At 39.6% G+C, this 25,046-nt stretch overlaps 1 protein-coding gene across 1 annotated transcript; it reads left to right on the top strand.

The window, feature by feature from the left end:
- The first annotated feature begins 1,324 nt into the window (after positions 1-1,324).
- On the top strand, positions 1,325-21,535 carry cop1 (COP1 E3 ubiquitin ligase). The gene is made up of 20 exons (XM_030752925.1): positions 1,325-2,027; positions 2,151-2,210; positions 4,092-4,189; positions 4,346-4,410; positions 4,526-4,645; positions 9,314-9,382; positions 9,527-9,586; positions 9,783-9,862; positions 10,100-10,163; positions 10,440-10,554; positions 13,775-13,910; positions 14,037-14,180; positions 14,439-14,547; positions 14,635-14,716; positions 14,798-14,914; positions 15,425-15,542; positions 15,929-16,053; positions 16,182-16,342; positions 17,491-17,535; positions 20,509-21,535. Exons 1-20 carry the CDS (start codon positions 1,666-1,668, stop codon positions 20,524-20,526), a joined length of 2,148 nt encoding a protein of 715 aa, XP_030608785.1. The 5' UTR covers positions 1,325-1,665; the 3' UTR covers positions 20,527-21,535.
- Positions 21,536-25,046: the final 3,511 nt, after the last annotated feature.

Here is a 25,046-nt window from a genome sequence, read left to right as displayed (position 1 = left end):
AGCAGCATTTGTTTCATTGTGTGGAAGCTGCACACCTTTATTACCCTTTTTTTTTTCCTCTATTTATCTGCACTGTCATTTGAAAAGTGTTGTGGAAATTATATGAAAAAAGTTGCATATTTTCTTAGTTGCAGCTTTTTCAAAAATCATATTTTATTCTGAAAATCGCATTGCTCTCGATATTGGTGCAGTGACTTTCCATGGCTTCTCCTGAACTCGGCATGATTCACCTACTGCACGCAGCACTGAGGAAGCCTGTTAACACGGTGGTCCCTCTCAGTGAAACTCATTTACTTTTCAGTAACTTTCCTCTAGCTGAAAAAAACCTTACTTCCCATCCTAACTGAACTCCATAATATTACATATAAACTTCGTTCCACAAACAAAAACATGGGAAAATCTAATGTTGTGCATGCCTACATGGACGACCCCTTATTTGCCCATGTGGACGTAAAAATGGAAAATCAAGTAGCAGGCTGGATAAACTGTGAGCGTGAATATGTTAGTGCTGTATTTGCAAAGCTGCAGGTGGATGCCTGAATGACACGACACTGTTTGTGTTGGCTCGGCAGCTGGCTGCACTTTGTGGATGTGACCTACCTGCTTGATTTTTTTTTTTTTTTTTTTTAATGTATGAAGGCAATCTCATCTGGAAAGAATGACAAGCACGGGAGCCTCTGTGTATTTGTATGGGAGACAGAAATCCGTATAATATTTGTAGATATTTTTCAAACAGAAACAAGTACTGAGGTATGTTTGATTCTTGAGATATACTTAACTCCTTACCTAAAAGTGAATTCTGAGGCAGCAGTCACATATTAAACAACAGAATCTATGTGGTATCACTGTTATCGGCCTTTTATTCAGTACTGGATACTGATTAAACACAACCTTTAATTTGGATTTGCTCGTGGATTTTTATATGTGATACATTTTTGTTCTGTGAGGGAATCTTTTAGCATGCATTCAGTCACTACAGACTATGAAAATACATATATACATTACATGTGTTCCTACTTGAAGTTCTTTTGTTGTTTGTGTGTGATAAATTAATTAACATAAATTATTTCTTTAACAAAGATAATATTTATTACTGCTACATTGCATTCCAGTAATTGTGGTGTCTGTTTTTCTTTCCACTGTTCATAGGGGTATATCCTTAATAATACTAATTCAATAGCACAATTAAATATTGTTATTGTTGTTCCTGAGTTGATAATTTGCTCAAGCCGTGTATTCACACCAGCGCGGTTTACCTCCTTCTCGCTAGGGGGCGATAGTTTAAAACCTGGAGGCCTGCAGCTACCTGGGTAATCGAGGAAACTCAACAGATTTCTCTCTGTTGCTAACAGCAGCTAGCCGGATAATCTCCTGAACAACGCAGTCGTGCTTATTGTATTAACCGTTTCGCGGGTCGTGTCTTTTTGTTCTTTATATTCCAGCGGTTTTGGAATTCGCCTTTAGTGACAAGAGTCAACCAGACACCGACGGCTAAGCGTTTTTCTATCCGCTGGATGTTTGGCCACTCTTGCATTTCTCCCAGGATGTTAGCACATAAGCAAACTAGCTAGCTAGCAAATCTGCTAAAGCAGCCAAATAGCTGCGCTTTCCGGATGCTCTGAACAGCAACGCAGCGGATTTTGGGGAGTTTCTAGTCGGCCTTGCATGATGTCAAGCAACCGGCCACAGCAAAGTGCTGCTGGGGCGAGTTCGGTGCCCAGCACAAGTAGTAGTAGCAGCAGTAGTACGGGAGGTACTGGGAATACAAACGGTGGCGGTGGGAGCAGCACTCCCACAAGTAATGGGAACACTTCTGGAAATGTTGTGCCCTCACGGACCCTGGCAGCAGCCGGCGAGGGCGGCCTGTCAGTGCCAACTCTGGCCGCCGTGCCGTCACCCCGGGGCGGCTTTGCCTCTCTCAGCAGACCGTCTGCGTCCTCGGGGAGCAGAAGGAGATCCCTGCATCAAGCTCCGCTATATAACGGCCTCTTGAATTCATACGAAGATAAAAGCAACGATTTTGTCTGGTTAGTTTAAGCCGGAGTGAGGGTGGGAAGTGTACTTATTAGAACTGCATATAGTACTTGAAGCTTTAGGGTCACAAAAGTTTGAGAGCCGCATCATGACAGGGATTTCTGTTTGTTTTTCAGTCCCATTTGCTTCGAAATGATCGACGAGGCGCACATGACGAAGTGTGGGCACAGTTTTTGGTAAGAGAGTGTGTGTGTGTGTGTGTGTGTGTGTGTGTGTGTGTGTGTGTGTGTGTGGTACAGGGAGTGGGAGAGTTACTGCACGGCAAAGTGTTTGGACGACAGTGTCACACAATGAGGAGCAAAAAAATATCACTGACAGAAGTCACGATGTCCTCTTTAAGATAGGCTGTGCACTCTACATGGATCCATGCTCACAGCTGGTTATTGTGCAACAAAAAAAACTTTTCGTTATAGTCTTTTCTGTCCTTACATTTTAAAAAAATATTTATTTATTTTGGACGTAAATTGTAGAGATGGACTTTCAGAATAAGTTTAGTCCACCACGATCATGTCTCCAAGCTTGTCACTTCCTTTTATCTGTGTTGGCATGTTATAATGACAGTTGCTCACTGCATAACAACAACATTAGACTCGTGACAATGCAAATTTCACACACCTGAGTTACATGCAGGCTTTCTTCCTGCCTCAGAATGGGTGTGACTGCAAAGCAAGATTGGTTAAAGCAATGAGTTATCACACATAACAGAGGTGGCTATGCATTTTATGGCAAGTGAGTTTAATGAGTAAAGGAGGGTCCACGGTTAAAACATGTCCCAGCTATAATCCTGGTAATTTTCCTTTAGAGGTCACCAACATTTTTTTGTATTGAGGGAACCAAAAAAGGCAGTGAAGGCCTGTTTTTATTAGGGAAACAAAAAAAAGGAAAATGTCTAATGGCAATGGGATAAGTAAATTCTACCCCATATCCATCCCTAGTGAGTCAGTGCAAATAACAGTATGCTAGGAACACTTGGTTGTGGCAAAAATTCAAATTATTCTGGTCAGTATTGAAATGGAAGTTATTTAATAAGATTTCTCACCGGCTGTGGAAAAATACTAGATTTTTTTAAACCTCTAAAATAGAAGAAATGTATCTTTTTTTTTTTTATTTATTTTTTTTTAAGCACATTTCCTTTAATAGAAAAATTCGTGTGAACTGAAATAAATCAGCCCCAGTGAATTTTATGGAGAGGCAACAAAGCAAGTAAAAGGATGTGCTGAAAGGCAAAACGAGGGAGCTATTGCAGAACAGAATGTGGCCTAGCGGTCGTTTTATCTCAGTTGTCTTGTTTTAATGACAAGATAAGCCAAAATTGTTGCTGAAATTAGAATTCAGTGACTTGCACAGGCCTACGCTGTACAAACACACAGCGGCTGTGTGAGTGCTGGTAGCAAACAGCAAGGTTGCTTGTAATAATTTAAAGAGCAGAACTAAAGGACGAACCAGTTTTTAATGACAGCAAATGTTCAAAAGCTGAACACTCAGCAAAGTTATGGTAAAGCTTAAAATAATTACTGGTAACCCACAGCTGTCAGTGTTCTTTATACTCGTTTGGTTGCTTGTAGTGATTCTCATTTCTGTAAATTTGGCTTGTTATGATTGTCATATATATATATATATATATATATATATATATATATATATATATATATATATATATATATATATATATATATATATATATATATATATATATATATATATATATACACTGTTCAATATTCATATTAAACATGACCAATGATTCAAATGAGATCAGCATATTTGCAAGTTACGCCTGTGAGGCTGTCAGGCTTCAGACGGCTGTAACCACTCAGTCTTAGATTGTTTTTCTGCTCTTCTGAGGCACGCTGCTCTGGCTGTGAGCAAACCCTCTGTTTTTGAGGGACAGCTGATCGGAAAGAACGTTCAGTATAAGATGAGGTTTATTTTGTCTTTGAATCATTTAAAGCTTGTCTTGTAACATCTTAGAATGAAAACATGGAGCTGGATTTGTGCATAATGGGTCCACTTTGAATCTTTTTTTTTTTTTTTTTTTTTTCTTACTCCATCTGCAGTTTCAAGTGTATCCGCCAGAGTCTGGAGGACAGCAACAGATGTCCCAAGTGTAACTATATTATTGATAATGTGGATCAGGTCTACCCAAACTTTCTTGGTGGGTATTCTGAATGTACAATACCCAGTAATCATGAAGCTGATAAAGATGTCACTGCCATGTCGCTTTGATTCATTGCAAGTAAAATGGCTCTGCAGATAAGTTGTTCCTTTACTGTGAAAGTCACACTCATCTTTGTCATGTACCACATTCCAGTAAATGAACTGATCCTGAAACAAAAACAAAGGTCAGAGGAGAAGAGGCTAAAGTTAGATCATCCAGTGAGTACAACATGTTTTCTAACCGATATTTGTTTTTCTCTTCTTGTGAGTCTCTCGGAAAATGTTTTTAAAAGAAGTCTGTTACTTGTACCTGATCAGTGTCTCTGACCCTCAGAATGGATCTAGGTGGCAGGTCTTCCAGGATGTTTTGAGTCCTGATCAGGAGAGCTTGGACCTGGCAAACGTCAACCTGATGCTCGAGTTTCTGCTTCAGAAGAAGAAGCAGCTGGAGGCGGTAAGTCAGGGTCTGATGTTGATCATGATTTTCTCATTTGTCATTTGGATCTCAGAATGTGTTGAAAGATGTTGAGTTTCTCTGTTTGCATGCCCCTCAAAGAGAGTGGGCCAAAGTCACTAATGTTGACATTAAAAATGAGAATATAATCAGTAATATAAAACATAATGAAAATGTTTAATAATGCCCACATTTTATTCTTTAAAGATAACAAAGGAACTTTAGAAAGTGCAGTTATGTCTTTATTGTATTGTTGGCACTGGACTAGCTGTTTAATCTGAAGCACAGTCTATGCATTGTGCTGTAATAATTTCGGTGGCATCGATTTTGGTGGCATTGTTGGACATGTAGTTCAATCGTGTTTATGATGAGGTCATCATTGTGTTGGACTACACTTTTAAGATGTTGTTTCTTTTGCAGAATATGAGAAACATTTCATAGTATAACACACTCCAATACAACAGGCTCTCCATTACATTATATGCATCATACAATCTGACTATTAGAAATAGTTATTTTGGGTTGCATTAGACTTCAGATATACTTATTAAACTGGCCATTGAGTAATGTTCAGCATGGTGCAATGGTCAGAAGGGCTCAGCACTTTCACACATCCCCTTTTTATTGTTTTTGTCAGTTTGTGTAACATGAAAAGAGAAGTAGGACTTAGAACCTTTCATTTCATCAGCAGACTTGCGTTGGACACGAGATAAAATCCATACCAGTTTTGAAATGTGAGTCTGCTCTTCAGCTGCAAATATGGACAGTACAAATGTGGTGTTCACATGTACTAAGATTTTCAGATGGAGCTACATGACACCTTCGGTTTTCTCGCTGTCAGACACATGCTTGTCTTTCTGTTTCTCTCTCACACACAAACACATGCAGCGTGTCACTGTTTGGCTGTCATGTAAACACAGACGCACACGAGCAAGACCAGTAAGTTGGCAAAGTTCAGGCTTTTTTTTTTTTTTTTTTTGGTATCTGCCAGTATGTTAACATAAAACTGTAACCAGAATGTCCGCGCTAGTTCAGAAACAAGTGATGCAAAGCTCCATAGTCAGCAATGATATTGCTTATGGAAAATTCAGGGTTTTATTGAGTTATTGAACTCAATCACAAATTTTGGGTTGAAGTGAAAAAGCTGGACGTAAGTGGCTGAGTTTCATGCCAGGATTCATTGATTTTTCCTTTTCATGGCAAAAGTCCTTGGATCCCCTGAAGGATTGGGTTATGTGTATGGAAGTGGTGGAAGTTCAGGTGGAACATGTGGAGGAAATGGAGATTTTTGGCAGACACAGATTTAAAAAAATGTGCAGTTAGAAAGCTCTATTTTGTTTATGATTAGGCATCCATGGAGGAAACAGTCATAGTTCTGTGGAGCAGTTCGTAGGGGTGTCACAGTTCGTAACTGCATTTTTAGGCCACGGTTTGTATTCACTCCTCAGTTTCCTCTTATAGGGAATGAGGCCCAGTGATTTTAAAGATTAAACTCCATTATTCTGTCTTTACCATATTTACCAGTGAAAATCTAACTTTTTTTTACAACTGATGTAAATCTTACCCTCTGCTCTGAAGCTCCTCAGCATGTTAGATGTGCAGAATGAGATGCTATGATAATCTAGAGAGTTAACCTTCAGACGTGGAAAACTCTGGCCTTATTGTTCCTTCGTGTGGTGTGAGAGAAATCGGATAAGTTCATTTCCAACTGGGAAAATTCACATGAACACACACTGTACACACTAAAAAAAAAAAAAAAATTGTGGATGAAAGCAAATTTTCCATTAATGGTGATAAACTTGATAAACTTATGTATTGGAGACTAGTAATGCCTTTTTTTTTTTTCTTTTTTTTTTTTAAATTAATAAACATTTTGTGTTTCCACATTAAGACTTAGATATGTGAACACAAATCTGAGGAACACATCGATGTAGGGCTACGTGCAGCAATGGTTGTTAAACCACTCATCTCACTGTGTAGTACACAACTTCGTAGCTTCTCTGACACTCTTGAGCAGTTTCCACCTGAAGAGAAATCTGAACTGAGCTTGGAGAGAATTCTGAATCAGCAACAATGGTCTAGAACAGCTGTGTAAAGCCTTGTTTTTTGGGTCGGCAAACTTTAATTTTTTTAAATTATTATTACTGTTATTATTGGTGAGTCTTTAAATGGAGTTTTTATTCCCCACTGGCTATTGAAATTAAATTTGGGTGTCCACAAAATCCCTGGAGGTGTTTTGAGATGGTTTGCTTTTAGAACAGGGGTGGGCAGACTTTTTTGGCTCTGGGGCCACATTGACTTTTAAAATTTGACAGATGGGCCAGGCAGGCACCAGATGCATACATGTAGAGACAAACCATACCAACATCCTCTGTGCCATCTTCTGGATGTTTGGAAATTTGGTTGTGCTTAATGAAGCATAAAACTCATCCTGGTTAAGAGAGTTGAACTTCTCCTTAAAGACGGTGTCACATTGGACATGAGTCAGCTCCAGCTGCAACTCCTGTGGCTCTGTTTCAGGGTCACGTGTCAAGCGACATGACACCAGTTGAAGTGACTTGTCAATTATTCCAAAATCAGAGAACCGACGGCAAATTTCTCAATGCAGGTCGTCCAGTGACTTCCTTTTTTTTTCCTTTTGTTTGTTTGTTTTTCTTTTTTTTTTTTCACATCGAGGGGCCTCTTTCAACAAGTGTGGGGAAATGACTTGTTTGACATTTGCTTTCAGAATAAAGCTACCTTGGTTTTGAAGGCTCTGGCGTTTGTGTACATTAGATGCACAAACTGGTCTTTCCCTTGTAGCTTCACGTTCAGCTCATTCAGGTGTGTCAGTATGTCCACAGCAAAAGGCCGATCTATGTCACTCAGCTCAGGAAAATTGCCAACTTTCTCAAGTAGCTCCAACAAATGAGATGATCTCCTGTTTGAGCTCCCACACTTGTTGACATACTTTCCTCAGCGGACATTAGAGTGGCAAAGCAAGTCCTGGTGATCGGCATCAGTTTCTTCAAAAAACATAATAAACTGACGATGCTTAAGTCCCCTCACTTGAATAAAGTTAACTAGTTTTTCAACTGGCTTTGCTATGTGGTCAAGCTGCAGTATGAATTTACACAGTGCACCTTGGTGGACCATGCAGTGCCGGAAAATTACCTCCTGCTCCGGGTTGTCCTCTTTCACCTTCTCATGGATTCTTTTGACATTTTTTCCAGTCAAATTTGGCAATCAATCTGTGGTAACGTTGGCAAGCATACTTCAAGGTAGCTTGGAGTATGCTTGCAAGTTTGCCTAATGCGCCACCTGGTGGAACACCAGGCATTACAGGACAAGGTTAAACGAATGCAGTCATAATTATGATATGGTTTGATTTAGGCAATTCTGTACCAATCTTTGGCGTGCTGGATTAAAAAGACCAACAGGCCGGGTGTGGCCCGCAGGCCGTAGTTTGCCCACCCCTGTTTTTAGAAGGACTGAAGGAAACTATTAGCTTGCCCACTAGCTTCTGGGAGGATGCTAACATGTAAGCAGTTAACATGTCTGTCTCTGGGCTGCTTCCATTGCTGTGTCCTTCCCTCCAAAGCTAGCAGTCTTTTTCTGAGTGTGACCCATTTCATTCCATGTTAGCATTAGCTTGGTAAGTATCTATGAGTTCACTCTTGTCTCATGAGTGTCCATACCTGCTTTTAATCCATAAGTCACTAAAAACAGAAAAAGCCCGAAACTGTTACGATGATCCATTACTTGGATTACTGCTTAGATTACTTATTTACTTAAAACTTGAAATTAGCAGCTGTGCCAGTGATGTCAAAGCTTCTCCAGCAGGAGAGAGTTGGAGATCTTGATCTAAAACCCGACTTTTTTCAGATAATTCTTATTAACCCCTCTAATGTCCTCTGTTCTTTTAACTGATATAGTTAGCTATTCTATTATTTTATGTGTCCGTGTCAAGTACTTATTTATAAAAAACTCTAATATTACCATGTGTTCCTATTGTACTATAAGGCAAAGAGACCATTAATATTGCTTATTCTGTATGCAGGACACATTGCAGATTGATTGTTAGCATATGTGTGATAAAGTTGCCTCTGGACGTACATTTTTCTGGTTTTATCTGATTGGGCCTGTATTTGTTTTATCAGTTATTCATCTCACTTAATCAGTTGTGACTTGCCAGTTTTAGATCCCATGTAGATATTTCACTTCACATCAGTCAAATATAGATGTTTTATTTTTTTTCCAGTTCCTACAACTTAATTGTCCATTTTTGATGCTTTTAGCATTCCTCCTGCATCTACAGTTGTTTCTCTCCTCCTCAGCTATGAGTAAGAATTTAGTTGCATTATGGCATATTCACCAAACCATATTCACCACCCTGAAAACTTTCATGACACGCAGCTGCCCTGTTCTGCATAACGCTGCTTTAGTTTCTATTAGTTGGGATGCTAGTAGAGCTGAAGACAGTAGAAGAAATTGCAACTAAAATGATAAATCATGAGCTGTAGAACTACTGTTATCATTTTGTGCTTTTCTTAGGATAAAAGTCTGTGTTTAACATGTTTTTCCAGTGAGGGACAACAAATGATATCTTGAGTGTCTTTTCAGCAGAGAAGATCTATTCCACAGTTTCATGTAATACTTGATTATGTAAGATGTCCATATCTCCACTAGGAATCTCAGGCAGCTCAGAGACAGATCCTCATGGAGTTCCTTAAAGAAGCCAGGAGAAACAAGAGAGAGGTACGGCTGTAAAGATTTCCCACACAGAGCTTACATAGTGTGATGAAGCCCAGCTTTATATCAGTCCAGCAGAATTAGTTAAAAGTATCTGTAAGTGTTAACTGAACACGCTTGCCTTTGTTGTCTTTTTGGTTTCGTTGGCAGCAACTCGAGCAACTGCAGAAAGAGCTCAACTTTCTCGAAGAAGATATCAAGCGTGTTGAGGTAGGTAAACTGACCCAGTGCAGTCCAAAGATGGATTACCATGTCCTCAATCACATGATGTACTCTTGTAAAAAATACAGGGGAGCGGTATGCATGATTATAAAAACACATTATACTGTGAAATCGCAAAACACTGGGGCCACTCATCATCACAGCTTGAGATAGACAAACAAGTTATGTTGGTGTCATTTTCCAGGAAATGAGCGGACTGTACTCTCCTGTGATGGAGGCAGAGTGTACTGTGCCTAATGTTGAAGCTCCCTCTCCAGCACACAGGTAATGCTGATCTCTTCCTGCTATTAAATGATGCCTATACAGAACACAACACTTTCACCCTGTTTGTTTACTAAAATAGCTCATTTAGAGAACAGATGCGTTCTTTTGCTCCACAACAGCTACTTTTTAAATTTATAAATCTAAGCCAGTACATATAGTCAAGATGTCGCAGGCTGCAGCATCACTGTGTAGTGCACCTTACTCCATGTTTTGTATGTTTGTTTCTATGTTGAGCAGCTGCAGTAGTATTATTGACCAACCGGACTACAACCAGCCTCCAGGATTTGGTGGAGCAACCCAGGTACAACAGATTTATTTACTTTTTTAAAAACATGGAAAGCTATGGAAGTCTTTCATAACCTGTCCCCGTGTTTTTGACAGAGGGCGTGGCAAATTAGCTTCAAGAGTTAAAACGGTGTGTTTCAGACTGGAGAAAATAAGGGGCTGCATCGAGGCCCCGTATAAGATAAATGAGGATTATTTAACGCAAACACATTTGGAGAAAAACTCTAAATGTGCTTTGAGATGTGTTATTGTGAGTTTAGCACTTCCTTCACTCTTGGGATTGTTTCCTCAGGGAAAACGTCAGACCTGGTACAACAGCACCCTGGCATCAAGAAGAAAGAGGCTCACAGCTCATTTTGAGGATCTGGAGCAGTGCTACTTCTCCAGCAAAATGTCCCGCATCACAGGTGCTTAGCACAGGCATCAAAGATTGTTGTTGCTGAGGGTTTAAACTACTGTGGTCAAATCATTTTATAGTGTTTTTCATTTTCATGTAGTCAGAAAACTTATATCTGGTTTCTTAGAGCAGGGGCCTATACTACGATGCAAGTTCAATATACCCAGGGTATCTTTCCATTATCTGGATTCATTTACTGTAACACTGGCGATCAGGATAAGCGATCACACGAAGCTGGTTATCAACTCGCTATGTTAATTCAGGGTTTCCCCTGCATGCTAACATGAAGCGGGTGGTGTTGGCAGATTCTAACCAATCTAAAAGGGATGTTTCATGGGTCGTGACTCTTCTTCCACAGAAAATGATCCCTATGAGTGCCGCCTGCTCCAGAGAGTTATCAAAGGATGATTAAAATGTTATAAAGGACATAAAAATATACCAGTAAAATCAACACTGTTGTAAAAGGACAAGAGATGAATGCTGCAGCAAATCATTAATCTGGTGATTTAGCACACCAAGTGGTAAAACAGACAGTTTTATTCCAGTTAATTATTTTTATCACTGAGTGTGCGCTCTGTGCTGCTGCTTATTTCTAAGATGATGTCTGCACATTAAATCTCTGAAACTTTGAACCGAATACATTTAAACATCTTAAGTTAGTGTCCCACAGCCTGATAAAGGAGACGTGGGAATCCCTTCAGTTTGTCAGCAGATCACAGTGAAATTAATCTGACTGACTGAACAGGTATTCTTGGTGTGTGCTCTCTTCCCAGCACTGTAAAAGACTCAGCAGCACATTAGAATCAAGTATAACAACATTTTATGTGTTTTCTAAATCCCCAGATTAATACACGATCATTCCTGTGACAATGTGACGCAGGTTATGCTTCATTCACTGGTTTTTAGTAAGGTGCGTGTATAAAACTTATTCCCCCAGCAGAGAATCTATATCACACTGACAATATGCTATGAATTAAAGACTAGCGCTTTAAACTGAAACACTGAACATAACCTGCTCCTGACCGTTCCAGTTTGGATTCTCTCAGCTGCAGAATCGGTGCTGTTTAACCCTTCCATGCATGGTGGTCAGTACAGTGGACAGCTGTTCAAAAGCTGTTCTCTTGTATGTGCCAGTATTTTGCTGTTGCGTATCTATATGCACAGTGGAAGCTTGTGCATCATCCTATACACTTCCACCTATTGGCCAGTCATGAGATGTGCAGTTTTTTTTTTTTTTGTACTCAAAACCAACATGGCCGACAAAGTCAGAAAAGCTGAACATCCAAAGAATATTTTGTAAATCCTTTTCTAGCAGGATACTGTTGAAGGTTAAAAAAAAAAAAAATATATATATATATATATATATATATATATATATATATATATATATATATATATATATATATATATATATATATATATATATATATATATATATATATATATATTATAGATAGATAGATAATCAATTGACATTTGTTATTAGAATGAAAGTCACAGGTTTTGAAAAACAAAAACAATATTTTTCCATATTATCTCCATAAAGTCAGTAAATGTTAGTGGCTTTATATTTTATAGAGTTCAAGTGCATCTTGTAATAGGAAGACCTACAAGGTAGTGGAGCATACACCATCTGAGTCAAGTGAGGATGATGCCAGTCGCAGTGATGATGAATGATTGCCAGAAAAAAAAGATGAGTTAATGCTAGCAGTAGTGAAAGTGGATCTGAGGATGCTTGAGCAGCTGTAAGTGGTGAGTTAGCTGATGATGCTGAGGGATCTGAGGATGTACCACCAGACAGCGCTCAGATTCAGACTACTGTGAATGCGTGACATGTCTGGGTTGGAGGGATCTCCGTTATTTCAAGTTAATTGTGCCCTGGATGTTTTGCCAAATTTCCTTGAAGTCAGACTGAACTGAACTTTTGAAAATGGCGGTAATACTGTTATGACCATGATGCTTTCTGAGAGTTTCTTATTTGTTGTTTTTGTAAAAAAAAAAAAATCCTAGAAAATCCAGTTCATCATTCAGGAGCTAGGTCAACATTTTTGCATTGCTTTGAAAAATATTAGAATATGTTAAAATCCAAGAAAAGATCAGATTATCAGCATTAATGTTTTCACATAGTACATCATTTTCTATTGGTTTGTTAACTCAAGAAAGTTATGTTTTTGGTCGTGTTGGTTTGTCTGTCTGATTGTTTGTCAGCAGGATTACTCCAAAAGTTATGAACGGATTTCGATGAAATTTTGTGGAGTGGTTGGAAGTGACACGAGGAAGAAGTGATTACATTTTGGCGGTGATCCGGATCACGATCTGGATCTAGGATTTTTTTTTTTTAACGATTCTTCACTATTGCAGGATAGGGGGTTATTGTTGTCTGGGAAAGATGAAAGATTATTTCACAGTATTTAGATACACGTATTACAGCGTCAGTGACCCTATGGCCTTGGCGGAGGTTTGTGCTCTGAGTGCTTCTAGTTAAATATATATTTCTTTGGTTCAAAAGTCAAACACATGGTGTCCAACTGAGTGGACATGTTTGTTACTTCATGAAAGAGGTTCATGAACAAAATTTCAATTGCATTGTTTTTTTGTTTTTTTGTTGAGGCATGAAAGGGTTTGAGAGTAAAGATTCAGTATAAGGACAGAATTCAAACACAGGCTCAGTCTGCATACACATTTGATATGAGGTCAGTCACAAGTACAGTGTAGGTGTCCTGCTGTAGGATCAGATGTTGATATTGCAGAACAGGAGAAAACAAATCTGTAGTTATTGCTGGTGCTCATCAGGGAAACACAAAGACTTTCGAAGCAACTGAAAAGCTTTACACCATCCGGCTCTCCCCGCAGAGGTACAGCGGATTTTCCAGGAATGGTGCCGCTATTTTTATTTATCTATTTTTTTGGGGGGGGAAAATTCATAGGCCAGTAGGCGGTGATTTCATACCTGTTGATCTCCAATCTGACACATAACCTGCTCCAGAGCAGGTTATGTTCACATAGCATAAGTTACCATGGTGACTTACCCCAGGAAGAACAGGAAACTCGGGGTTAACCCTGAAGTTAACTTGGATAAAGGTGCATTCTGTCACAGAGTGGGGATTTATTTAAAAAAAACAAACAACAAAAATCTGAGCTCTCAGTATTGGACAATGACTGCATCAATTCTTTTTATAATGTATAACGCACAAATACAACTGTGTTAACACTGTGTGTGTTGTTTTCAGATGAGGGCAGGAACTTGAACCAGCTGGATGATTTTATGGAGTGTTTGTCAAAGTTCACCCGCTACAACTCAGTGCGGCCTCTGGCCACTCTGTCATATGCCAGTGACCTCTATAATGGCTCCAGTATTGTGTCTAGGTATGCAGAAGAAAAGCTGGACATGTAGTTTTCTTATCTTCTTTCATGACATTTTACCTTGTTACTTGCATTTGCATTTAATCAGCCCACTCACTTTCTCTCACTGTGTTGTCACCTGTGTTTCAGTATTGAGTTTGACCGAGACTGTGACTACTTTGCCATCGCTGGTGTAACCAAAAAAATCAAGGTGTTTGAGTACGGCACTGTGATCCAGGATGCAGTGGACATCCACTACCCTGTCAACGAAATGACCTGCAATTCCAAAATCAGGTGAGGGGAAATTACTTCTTCCCACAGGAGAAGGATATAAGTGCATATGGCCCCATCCTGTAATGCAGTTCTGATCTTAGTAATTCATGTGAAAAAATAATTATACACACACTGAGTCATGTGTATGAAGGCAAATTCTGCATGTTTTTCCCAAAATTGTGACAGTGGTGCAGATTTGTTGAAACCAATTCATGAAAAGTTTAAGGGATATGAGCAGTAGTTATCTTGAATATTTCAGGGATCTGTTCTCTGTTGCAGCTGTATCAGCTGGAGCAGTTATCACAAGAACCTCTTGGCCAGCAGTGACTATGAGGGGACCGTTATTCTGTGGGATGGATTCACAGGCCAGAGGTCCAAAGTCTACCAGGTGTGATGCTTGGAGCTTTCTTATGATCATTTTTGCTCATTTTTATGAGCAAGTTTGTCATGACAGTTTCTTCTGACTTCTTTACAGGAACATGAAAAAAGGTGTTGGAGTGTAGACTTCAATCTTATGGACCCAAAGCTTTTAGCTTCTGGTTCTGATGATGCTAAAGGTAAGAGAGGGATGGAATATCTGAAAATAATCATCCAATCATTTTATCAAACCTTATTTTTGTGCATTTTTTTTTCTTCAGTGAAGTTGTGGTCAACCAATCTTGACAACTCAGTGGCCAGCATCGAGGCTAAGGCTAACGTCTGCTGTGTTAAATTCAGCCCAACCTCCAGATATCATCTGGCCTTTGGTTGTGCAGGTGAGATGGGAATTGATTTGTCTTGTTTGTCCTCACTTTAGAGTTTGTTGGGGGGGGGGGGGGGTGGTAAGGATTTTGATATAAAGATGTAGTTAATCTAATGCAAGGTGCTATCAGAAAGCTCTGTGATTCAGCCTGTAAAAATCAAAAACCAAAATCAAGGACAAACATACAGCACTGGACTTCCACTGAGCAAAAGCTTTTGAACCTTTTGATTGCACCTTGTAGGTTGTAACCTTATTTCTTTATCCCCCAAAAGGAGAATTAAAGTTGTAAGAATGATTTAGTGATACACACCAACAGTCCTTCCTGTAGCACTGGATGAGCTGAGTTTAAAACTAGCTGAGCAGAAAGTGCTATCCAGCTGTAACTAGCTCCCTGTGTGGCTATAACCAAGTCTTATCACGTGCTGTGGTTGTTCCTGGATGGAGCTGACCTGAGTGTTTTTAAATCAATGACCGTTTCTCATGTTTCTCATCTGAACACATACTTCACTTTCCTTTTTTCTAGACCACTGTGTTCACTACTATGATCTCCGTAACACTAAGCAGCCAATCATGGTGTTCAAAGGCCACAGGAAGGCCGTTTCCTATGCCAAGTTCGTCAACGGGGAGGAAATCGTTTCCGCGTAAGTAAATCTGTAGGCTTATGTCAGCAGTACAATTTGGATTTTAATTTAATAACTGAAAATTTTCTTTTCCTGCAACAAAAATGTTCTGTAACATCTTTTACAACCTACTTATTATGCTCATAATTTTACTATAATAATCTTAGCGTATGTGTATATACACACCCCTCAAAAAGCTTTGGAACAGTGAGGCCATTCGCTTTATTTTTGCCGTAGACTGAAAACATTTGGGTTTTTGCAGGACAAAATTTTATATTTCTATGTCCTTATTTTTTTACTCATTGAGTAAATGTAAATGCTAGCCTTGGCCCCAGAGAGTTATCATGCCATCATCTGAAGCCAACCAGTTGCACATTCATAACTTACCTATGCACTGTTGTCTGCAGTTCGACAGACAGTCAGCTGAAGCTGTGGAATGTCAACAAGCCTCACTGCCTGCGCTCCTTCAAAGGTCACATCAATGAGAAGAACTTTGTGGGCCTGGCCTCCAACGGAGACTACGTTGCCTGTGGTAAACAGTTACTACAAATAAGACTGATGGTCACATCCTTTGCATCATTTCCTCACAGGAAAAAATGATAACATGCTTAAAGTATATAAATATGTTGTGTGTGTCTGTGTGCGTGTGTGTGCGCGCAGGCAGTGAGAACAACTCCCTGTATCTGTACTACAAAGGACTTTCCAAGACACTGTTAACATTCAAGTTTGACACAGTGAAGAGCGTTCTGGACAAGGACAAGAAGGAGGACGACACAAACGAGTTTGTCAGTGCTGTCTGCTGGAGGGCCCTGCCTGATGGAGTGAGCTCACCTCAATACTCAATGATATTGTTATTGATCATCTTTGCCTACATCATCGGGGTGTACTACAAAGCAAGATTAATGGGTCAGTGAGGTGTGTCTCGTCGGGTATAAAGAGAGCTTTCTTTTTACCTGGCTAGATCACCACCGGTTGTCTATAGAAGGCTATATTCAGAGTTTTGGTTGAAAATCTGTTGGAAGTGTAACATTTTTGTTTGTTTTCCTTTTTAAGGATGCTTTCAGTGCCATATCATCACCCTCCTAAAATAATGGCCTAAGTCCAAAATAAAATACTTGTTTAAAAAATGACAGACCATTATATCAGGAGGGTGATGCTGGTGATCTCATGCTGAAGGAATACATCTTATAAATGCAACCTACAGTATTGAGCCAGATTCTACTAAGGCCAAAAGAAAGCCCCATTATAAAGTTGATGAAGAGGATAAAAACTTGGTCTTCATCTGCTGTCCAGTCAGTTTCACACTCATCCAATTGCAGCTAATGATTAGAAAATTAATACATCTGTTTGTAGGCTATTTATTAACTGGCATATTAAATGTATCAATTTGAAAGTTTTGGAACACCTAAGCGCTAAAATGTCTCGTAAATGAAAGGCAGCACTGACAGCATACTGAGACATTATTGTTGGCTTTTGTCCTCTGTGGTGGTGTTTTTATAGTCTTCAATCACTTGTTCTTTTAATGCCCAACTGAAGTAGGCGGCACGGTCCATTTGATTTGAAGGACGAGTCAGACATTGAGTCAGTGCCCCCCTTATGTGAAATGTGCAGAGAACCTGGGCTCATGGAGAATGTTGATAACCACCATTATCTCCGAGTGTAGTTTTTAAGTTTTGTTGAGCCAGCTAACGCAAAGATTGCCCGGCTGTATTGGACTTGCTTTGTAGTACACCGCACTCATAGTTTGAATTCATACACCTGAGACGATGTCAGTCATACCTTCTTAATCCCGACACTTTGGGAAGGATGGAAAGGTGTGCTCCTGAATACATCGAGTTTCTCACATATTTGCTTGCAAAGGATTATTGTTTTCATTGTCAGACAGAATATTGACAAATTTTAGTGTTCATTTACAGGCTGTTAACTCTCTGTCCTTTAACAGTGTTGTCTTTTATCTTTTGTTTTTCAGGAGTCAAATGTATTGATTGCTGCGAACAGTCAAGGAACAATCAAGGTTTGTGTTTGAGGCATCTATGAAAAATAAGCTAATAACCACAGGCCTACTGCAGCACTCAGACTGTTGTCATAGACTCCAGTCAAGGTGGAATAGCCATTGCTGACTCAGTAACCAAGAGGATATTAGACATTTCTGTTTGAAAACATGACATTTAAATGATAATCAGTTGTAGCAAGTTCATGGTGTGTGTGTGGTTTTTTTTTTTTTTTCCCTCAGTATTTAATCAGGCAGTCACTCAAGAAAAGACAAATTTGTAGGAGCACAATCAGCATACAGAACCAAGAGAAAAAAATATGCTGCCCAAAAAAAAAAACAAAGATTAAAGGAACACTTTTTAATCAGAGTTCAGCATCAAGTCATTTGAACTTCTGGGATATTGATCTGATCAATTAAGTAGCAGAGGGGGTTGTTTAAGTTTCAGCTGCTTTGGTGTTCATGAAATTAACACCAAAGCAGCAGGACTGGTATCTGCTCCTTTGAGCAAGGAGGGACTGGATGAGCACCGCCAGAGACCTACAAAATTACCAGAAGTCCACTGGTGTGAATGTCTCCAACCTGGTGCACCACAATGTCGAGCCTCATGTAAAACAGTTGCAGGGTTTGATTGAAACGTGTAAACATACATGGAAATACAGTTTACACTCCTGATCAAAATCTTAAGACCGGTTAAAAAATTGCAAGAATTAGCATTTTGCACTATTGGATCTTCAGAAGGTTGTAAGTAGAGCTTCACAATGCTAAATCGGCGCAAGGGACAAAAACTTTTGAGCAGGGAATTTATTGAAAACTGCATTTACACTCAAACATGATTTTTTTCCACCTGATCATAAGTTTAAGATCATAGCCTTTAAAAGCCAAAAGCTGTGCAAAAATTTGGATTCCATGTCATTTTCTGTCAAGTCTTTACACTGTCAAGACCTGATGGCAAAAGCAAAAAAGCTCACTGACTTTGAACGTGGTCAGATTGTTGAGCTACATAAGCAAGGCCTCTCACAACGTGCCATCGCTGGTGAGGTTGGACGCAGTAAGACAGTCATTTTGCATTTTTTTTTTTAATGATCCTGAGGGTTATGGAACAAAAAAGTCAAGTGGTAGACCAAAAGAATTTCACCAGCGCTGAGCCGCAGGATCCAGTTGGCTGTCCGTCAAGTCACGGGACGATCCTCTACCCAAATTAAGGCCATTACTGGTGTTGACTGCAGCCCAATAACCATCAGACGGCATCTGCGAGGGAAGGGCTTCAGAAACAAAAAACGTCTTCAAAGGCCACGTCTTCTTCAACGCCACAAAATTGCCCGTTTGGCCTTTGCAAGGGTGACCAAACATGGGACATTGAAAGGTGGAAGAAAGTTGTCTTCTCTGATGAGAAAAACTTTAACCTTGATGGTCCTGATGGCTTCCAACGTTACTGGCATGACAAGGAGATCCCACCTGAGATGTTTTCTACACGGCACAGTGGGGGGGCATCATGATTTGGGGTGCGTTTTCCTTCAATGGAACAATGGAGCTTCAGGTTGTGCAGGGGCGTCAAACAGCAGCTGGCTATGTGGAGATGTTGCAGCGGGCATCCCTCATGACTGAGGGCCCTCGTCTGTGTGGTAATGACTGGGTTTTTCAACAGGACAATGCTGCAGTTCACAATGCCCGCCTGACAAAGGACTTCTTCCAGGAGAATAACATCACTCTTTTGGACCATCCTGCATGTTCCCCTGATCTAAATCCCATTGAGAACATTTGGGGATGGATGGCAAGGGAAGTTTACAAAAATGGACATCAGTTCCAGACAGTGGATGCCCTTCGTGAAGCCATCTTCGAGACTTGGACCAACGTTCCCACTAGCCTCCTGGAAACACTGGCATCAAGCATGCCTAAACGATTGAAGTGATCAGCAAGAATGGTGGAGAATGGTTACTGAGTCCATTTTTGACACTTTGATTTCTGTTTTGAGGGGTTTTCGGGTTTTTTTGAGCTATGATCTTAAACGTTTGATCAGCTGAAAAAATCATGTTTGAGTGTAAATACAGTTTTCAATAAATTCCCTGCTCAAAAGTTTTTGTCTCTTGTGCTGATTTCTTCATTGTGAAGCTCTACTTAGAACCTTCTTAGGATCCAATAGTGCAAAATGCAAATTCTTGCAATTTTTTAACTGGTCTTAAGATTTTGATCAGGAGTGTATAAACCAAAAAAAAAGTTTGTACTATTCTAACAACATTGGAAGTTAATATTTGGTGTGACCACATTTATTCAGCCTGAACGCATTTCTCAGACATGATTTTTCAGATACTGTTCATCTTTTGTTTTTTAAGGCTGTCACTTCTTTCCACTTTGTCCAGTTTCATTAGTGTTTTTTTTTTTTCCCTGTTATTTTTATTACACACTCCACATCATGCTAAAATATGCCAGTTTTTTAGCTAATGGCTCTTTTTGGAATTACCTTGTTGATGCAAAAATATGGTAGCTCAGACTCTAAAAGCTGTATTATGAAAAATAGGCATTCACGTATGAGTTAGGAATAACTGTGATTTGAATAAGCTTACAAGTAAATGACAGTGGCCTGAGGATGAATCCTTGTGCATCTGATCCAGTTCCGCTTTTATCTGGGTGGCTTTTTAATCATGTTTAATCCAAATGTTACACCATTGGTGGCTGTTAGTTATCAAAATTCCCACTAAATCTATAGTGAGTTTTTGATGCTTTGTAAAGTCAAAAGGAAATTCTTTTATTTTTCACTGTGGTCGCAGAGATATCAAACTTAAATGATGATCATTGTCAGGCCCCACACTGTGGTCTACATATTTACAAAGTTTTAAAAATGCCTTCTTATGTAGCCTAACCTATTTCTGCAGTTTCTGCTTTTGTCTTGTCATTTAGTTGTTGGAGTGGAGTCAGCTTGAATTCCTTGTGTATATAGTTTTGCTTCTCATAACGGAAAGCTGCAGATGTTGACAGGTTTGTGTTTTCTCTGCGCAGGTACTCGAGCTCGTCTGAAGACGTGGTGTTTCTTCAGCAGGTGATGGATCTACAATCAGCCTCTCTGTCTCATGATCCGGGGAGGCTGCCAGGCTGCGGAGCACTGGGAGGGCTGAAATTGGCTGTCTTATTATTATTATTTTATTTTGTTTTTTCTTAAGCTTATGTTTTTGGACAGCAGCGAAGACTTTGGACCAGCAGGAGAAGATGTGCTGCTGTTTTATTGGGCACAAAGTGAAACAAGAGACTTTAGAAAAACAATTTTGTTTTTTTCCAGACAAAGTTTTATTGGCTATGATAGAACACCTGTTTTATGGTTTTTAGGTCAAATCAAAACCTTTACTTTTTTTTTTTTTTTTTTTAAATAATTAAGCTGCTGTTCTCCAGGGTACATCCAGCCAAACGCTAAAAGTGTGATGCATTTTCTCTTTTAAAGGCCAAAGCACAAGACGAAGTGACATGCAAAAATCTTCACATGAAGCTTTTAATACTTCTCATTTGTCAGCCTCCAGTTCTCCCCCCACCCCCCTTTTTTTGTGTAGCTTTTGTGTTTTCTCAGTTTGGGAGAAACCATTTTTAATAAACATGACTTGAATTCCATTCTGTCAAACATATCACTTGTGTCTTTTCTGGCTTAAGAGTGCCGAATATAAGGAGTCGAAGAAGACCGGTGAACTGAAATGAGAAGCTCCTCTCTGTGCTCATATTTCTGTTACTATCAGAACAAAACGAGACTCAATACATTTGTATGTTATCGCAGCAACTCTTGTTTATCTTAAGGCGCTGGTCTGCAGTGCCATGCAGAACTGGCCTTTTTTTTTTTTTTTTTTTTTAAAGCTATATGTTGCTTGTTGGAAATTGAGAACCTTGCAGAATCAGTTCTTTTAAAGTAGCAGTGGAATAATTCTTCACATACTGTAGGTATCATCTGAGCTGAGCTGTATTGTAACTTCAGGCAAACTGCTGTCAGTTTCTGTGGAGCAAGACCTGCCTATTTTATGGTAACTGAGTAAGAGAGGTGTTTTGTATTTGTATTACTGAATAAATTATTTCAAAACTTGGCATGTAGGTTTTTTTTTTGTTATTGTTTTTGGCATCACCTTGCTTGGCATGTGGGCATCTTGATCTTAAGGTCAGAGGTCAAGTTTACTGAAATTTCTGTTAAAAAAAAAGTTGAAGAAGGAGGTCATAGGCGTTTTTAAACCATTCCATAGGTGTGTTTACTGAGGAAGAATAATAGGCTGCTCGTGCCGATGGCTGCATCTACTGACACTTTGGAATTTAGCAACCTCCATAAAATATATTTCTTTTTTGCAGGTTTTTCACTGGTGCAGTATAATGTCATATTGTTGTAACTGTATGTAGTTTTTAGTCCAGGGCACAATTTGGTAGCAGAGTGTTAAAAGATGTTCCACCCTTATTATTTCATTTGATTTTTTGCACGGCCTTACTGCAGTTTGTAGTCAAAATGATGACGAGGTTCAAATGACTCAAATGGTGCACAGATTTAAGTGCTTCATTTTTTGATTGTTTAATCCATCCATTCATTTTCTTCCGCTTATCCGGGGCCAGGTCGTGGGGGCAGCAGCCTAAGCAGAGAAGCCCAGACCTTCCTCCTCCCAGCCACCTCCTCCAGCTCATCTGGGGGACCTTGAGGCATTCCCAAGCCAGCCAAGAGAGATAATCTCTCCAGCGGGTCCTGGATCTGACCTGGGGTCTCCTCCCAGGACATACCTGGAACACCTCACCCAAGGTGCCCAGGAAGCATTCTAGTCAGGTGCTCAAACCACCTCAACTGGCTCCTTTCGATGTGGAGGAGCAGTGGCTCTACTCTGAGCCCCTCCAGAGTAGACATATTGCTGGCAATAAGTAGGACTCATTTCCTGTGGGTGTTGGACTTCGCCAGGGCTGCCCGCTGTCACCGATTCTGTTCATAATTTCCAGAGGTGGGAAGTAACGAAGTACAAATACTTCGTTACTGTACTTAAGTAGATTTTTTAGGTATCTGTACTTTACTTGAGTATTTATTTTTCTGAGTACTTTTTACTTTTACTCCCTACATTTTTACACAAGTATCGGTACTTTCTACTTCTTACATTTTCAAAACAGACTCGTTACTTTTTAACACGTCAGGGAGAAATTTGCGTTTCCGGTCAGTGCGCCGTCAGTCATCAAGCGATCTGAGCCTAAACGGACATACGGTCTCCTATATTAACATATAGGAGACAATCGTACTGGCGTATCCTCCATCACCGGGGCTTATCGGGTACAAAGGGATTAAATACACAAACCCATGTAATTAATGTCTCATTTATAGCGCTATAATCAGGGGTCACAGCGGGCCGGACCGAATCAGTAAGTTATGCTCGCAGGACATAAACAGCTTAGCTAGCGCTACTGAAGAGGAGCGAGCATGAAGGGAGTAACGTGTGGCAGGTAAATGCAACGTTTCTAAATGCTCAACAAATATCAGCAAACACACAAAGTGTGTGCAGTTTGTCACACAGTGTGTCTGCTAGCTAAAAGAAGAGCTGCTGCATTTCAGGGAGAGCAAAGAGAGAGAAGTTCACTCAGAGATGGAGAAAGAGGACAGGAGAGGAAGAAGAGAGGCTAGAATTAAAGGTAAGGACTGGAAAATAAACTGAAGTATGCTGACTTTGTGTTATTCAAAGATTGGATGAAAATACTGCAGTTTAGTACGTAATAAACAGGTTATCTTGTTGTACTGTATTTACAGTAAAGCTCTGTGTTGGTGCACTTTGTGTTGATGGTCAGAGTTACAGGTTACATCAGTGCAGCAGAGATGAGTTTGAATCAAAGCTGCTGATGCTGAGATTCATTCACTGAGTCCAACATTTCTACAGCCTGTATGCTGTCAGTGTAGGGGATGGAGATCAGCTCAGATAGCTGTGAAATACTGGGTTACATCTTTGTGAGTTCAGTTCATCCACACAGAGCAGTAAACCTCAGAGCAGCAGCAGCAGGTCAGCTGATCACAGCCTGCACACCAACATCATTTACTGCAGCTCACAATAGAAAGTTGTGATTCTTCTCCCCATGCAGAACCACTACAGCTGATCTTAGGGTTCCTCCAGCTTCTGAATCCCACTGTAACCCCTGAGTATCCTCATGTTGGTGTTTAGGTGGAGGCACAGTCACCCTCTACTATGGAGGACACCGAGAACAGAGCTGTGTTTAAATTCACTTTCACAGTTTGTGATTCAAGCTGAGTACATTCATTAGAATTAAAATTTAGATTGGAATAACGTTTGTGTTCTCATGTATTATTTTATATTATTACAATAATATATAATAAGGTTCAGTTAGCTTTACACAAAAATAGCAGGTAGAAACGTCCTCCAAAGAGCTACTTTTACTTTCTTACTTTGAGTAAATTTCAGAGCCTGTACTTTTTTACTTTTACTTAAGTAAAGAAGTTGAACCAGTACTTCGACTTTTACCAAAGTATTTTTTAACACAAGTACATGTACTTCTACTTAAGTACAGAATGTTAGTACTTTTGCCACCTCTGATAATTTCTATGGCCCTGGCAGCCTCAGAATCTCGTCTTTGCTCTTTGCGGATGATGTGGTCCAGTTGGCCTCATCGGGTGGTGGTGTCGAGCTTGCTGTGGAACAGTTTGCAGCTGAGCGTGAAGCGGCTGCTATGAGAATCAGCACCTCTAAGTCTGAGGCCATGCTGCTGCTCTGGTCCGTCATGGTGAAGAGGAAGCAGAGCATGAAAACAAAGCTGTCAGTTTACTGGTGTTGTGCCAAAAAGTGATTTCTGGTATTTGCCAGAAAATGATTGCCTGTATTTAAATGGCTGTAAATGACCTGCTGACCTATAATCTGTGAAAAGTGTCAAACATATCTCTCATGAATGATATCAAGTCATTTTGAGTGAGAAACAGCAGTTCTGTCTCAAGGTAGAAGCTGCAATTATTTTTGAGCAAAGTGACTTATATTTTCATTTTTTTTATCAAGGTAAAAACTGTCAGTGACATTAAAAATGTCTTTTTAAACAGAAATCTGGCTCAGAAGGCTGCAGAAATCACAACAAATATAACATCACAGTTCTATAAAGATAATTTAAGTGGCCAAAAAGCGCTGGATTGATTATAATGTAGGTACAATGACAGACTCCTAAAGATTCTTGCAAAACAGGTTATTTCTTCATTTCATATATAAGCCCTTTATAAATCATGCTGGCTGCACTCTATTTACAAATATAACCAAAGATATTACACAAAAAAAGCACATAGAAACATCGGAAATCACTTTATGGCAGACCATCACTTTCGGCACAACACCAGTCGATCTGCATCCTTATTCTCACCTATGGTCACGAGCTTTGCATAGTGACCGAAAGAACGAGATCTTGGATACAAATGATTATTTGTTACTAATTACAAATAAGGAGAGTTGGTGTGTTTAAATAGGCCTTTGACAAATAACAGCCAATGAAGTATAATCACTGTTTAGTCATGTATACTGTCATGACAATGCAGGCAAGAATACACTGTGAAAGTTAAGAGA

The sequence above is a fragment of the Archocentrus centrarchus genome, chromosome 17, assembly GCF_007364275.1.
Source record: "Archocentrus centrarchus isolate MPI-CPG fArcCen1 chromosome 17, fArcCen1, whole genome shotgun sequence".
Lineage (NCBI taxonomy): Eukaryota > Metazoa > Chordata > Actinopteri > Cichliformes > Cichlidae > Archocentrus > Archocentrus centrarchus.
The sequence above is the reverse complement of the archived record's forward strand: the minus strand, read 5'-3'. Positions and strand labels throughout refer to the sequence as shown.

What these genes read in the sequence shown, in the direction of transcription:
- cop1 (XM_030752925.1), top strand. Translation starts at nt 1,666, where the DNA reads ATGATGTCAAGCAACCGGCCACAGCAAAGTGCTGCTGGGGCGAGTTCG. An exon ending in GGCTCCAGTATTGTGTCTAG is followed by an intron (nt 13,911 to 14,036) that starts GTATGCAGAAGA and finishes CCTGTGTTTCAG; the next exon opens with TATTGAGTTTGACCGAGACT. An exon ending in TCTGGCCTTTGGTTGTGCAG is followed by an intron (nt 14,915 to 15,424) that starts GTGAGATGGGAA and finishes CCTTTTTTCTAG; the next exon opens with ACCACTGTGTTCACTACTAT.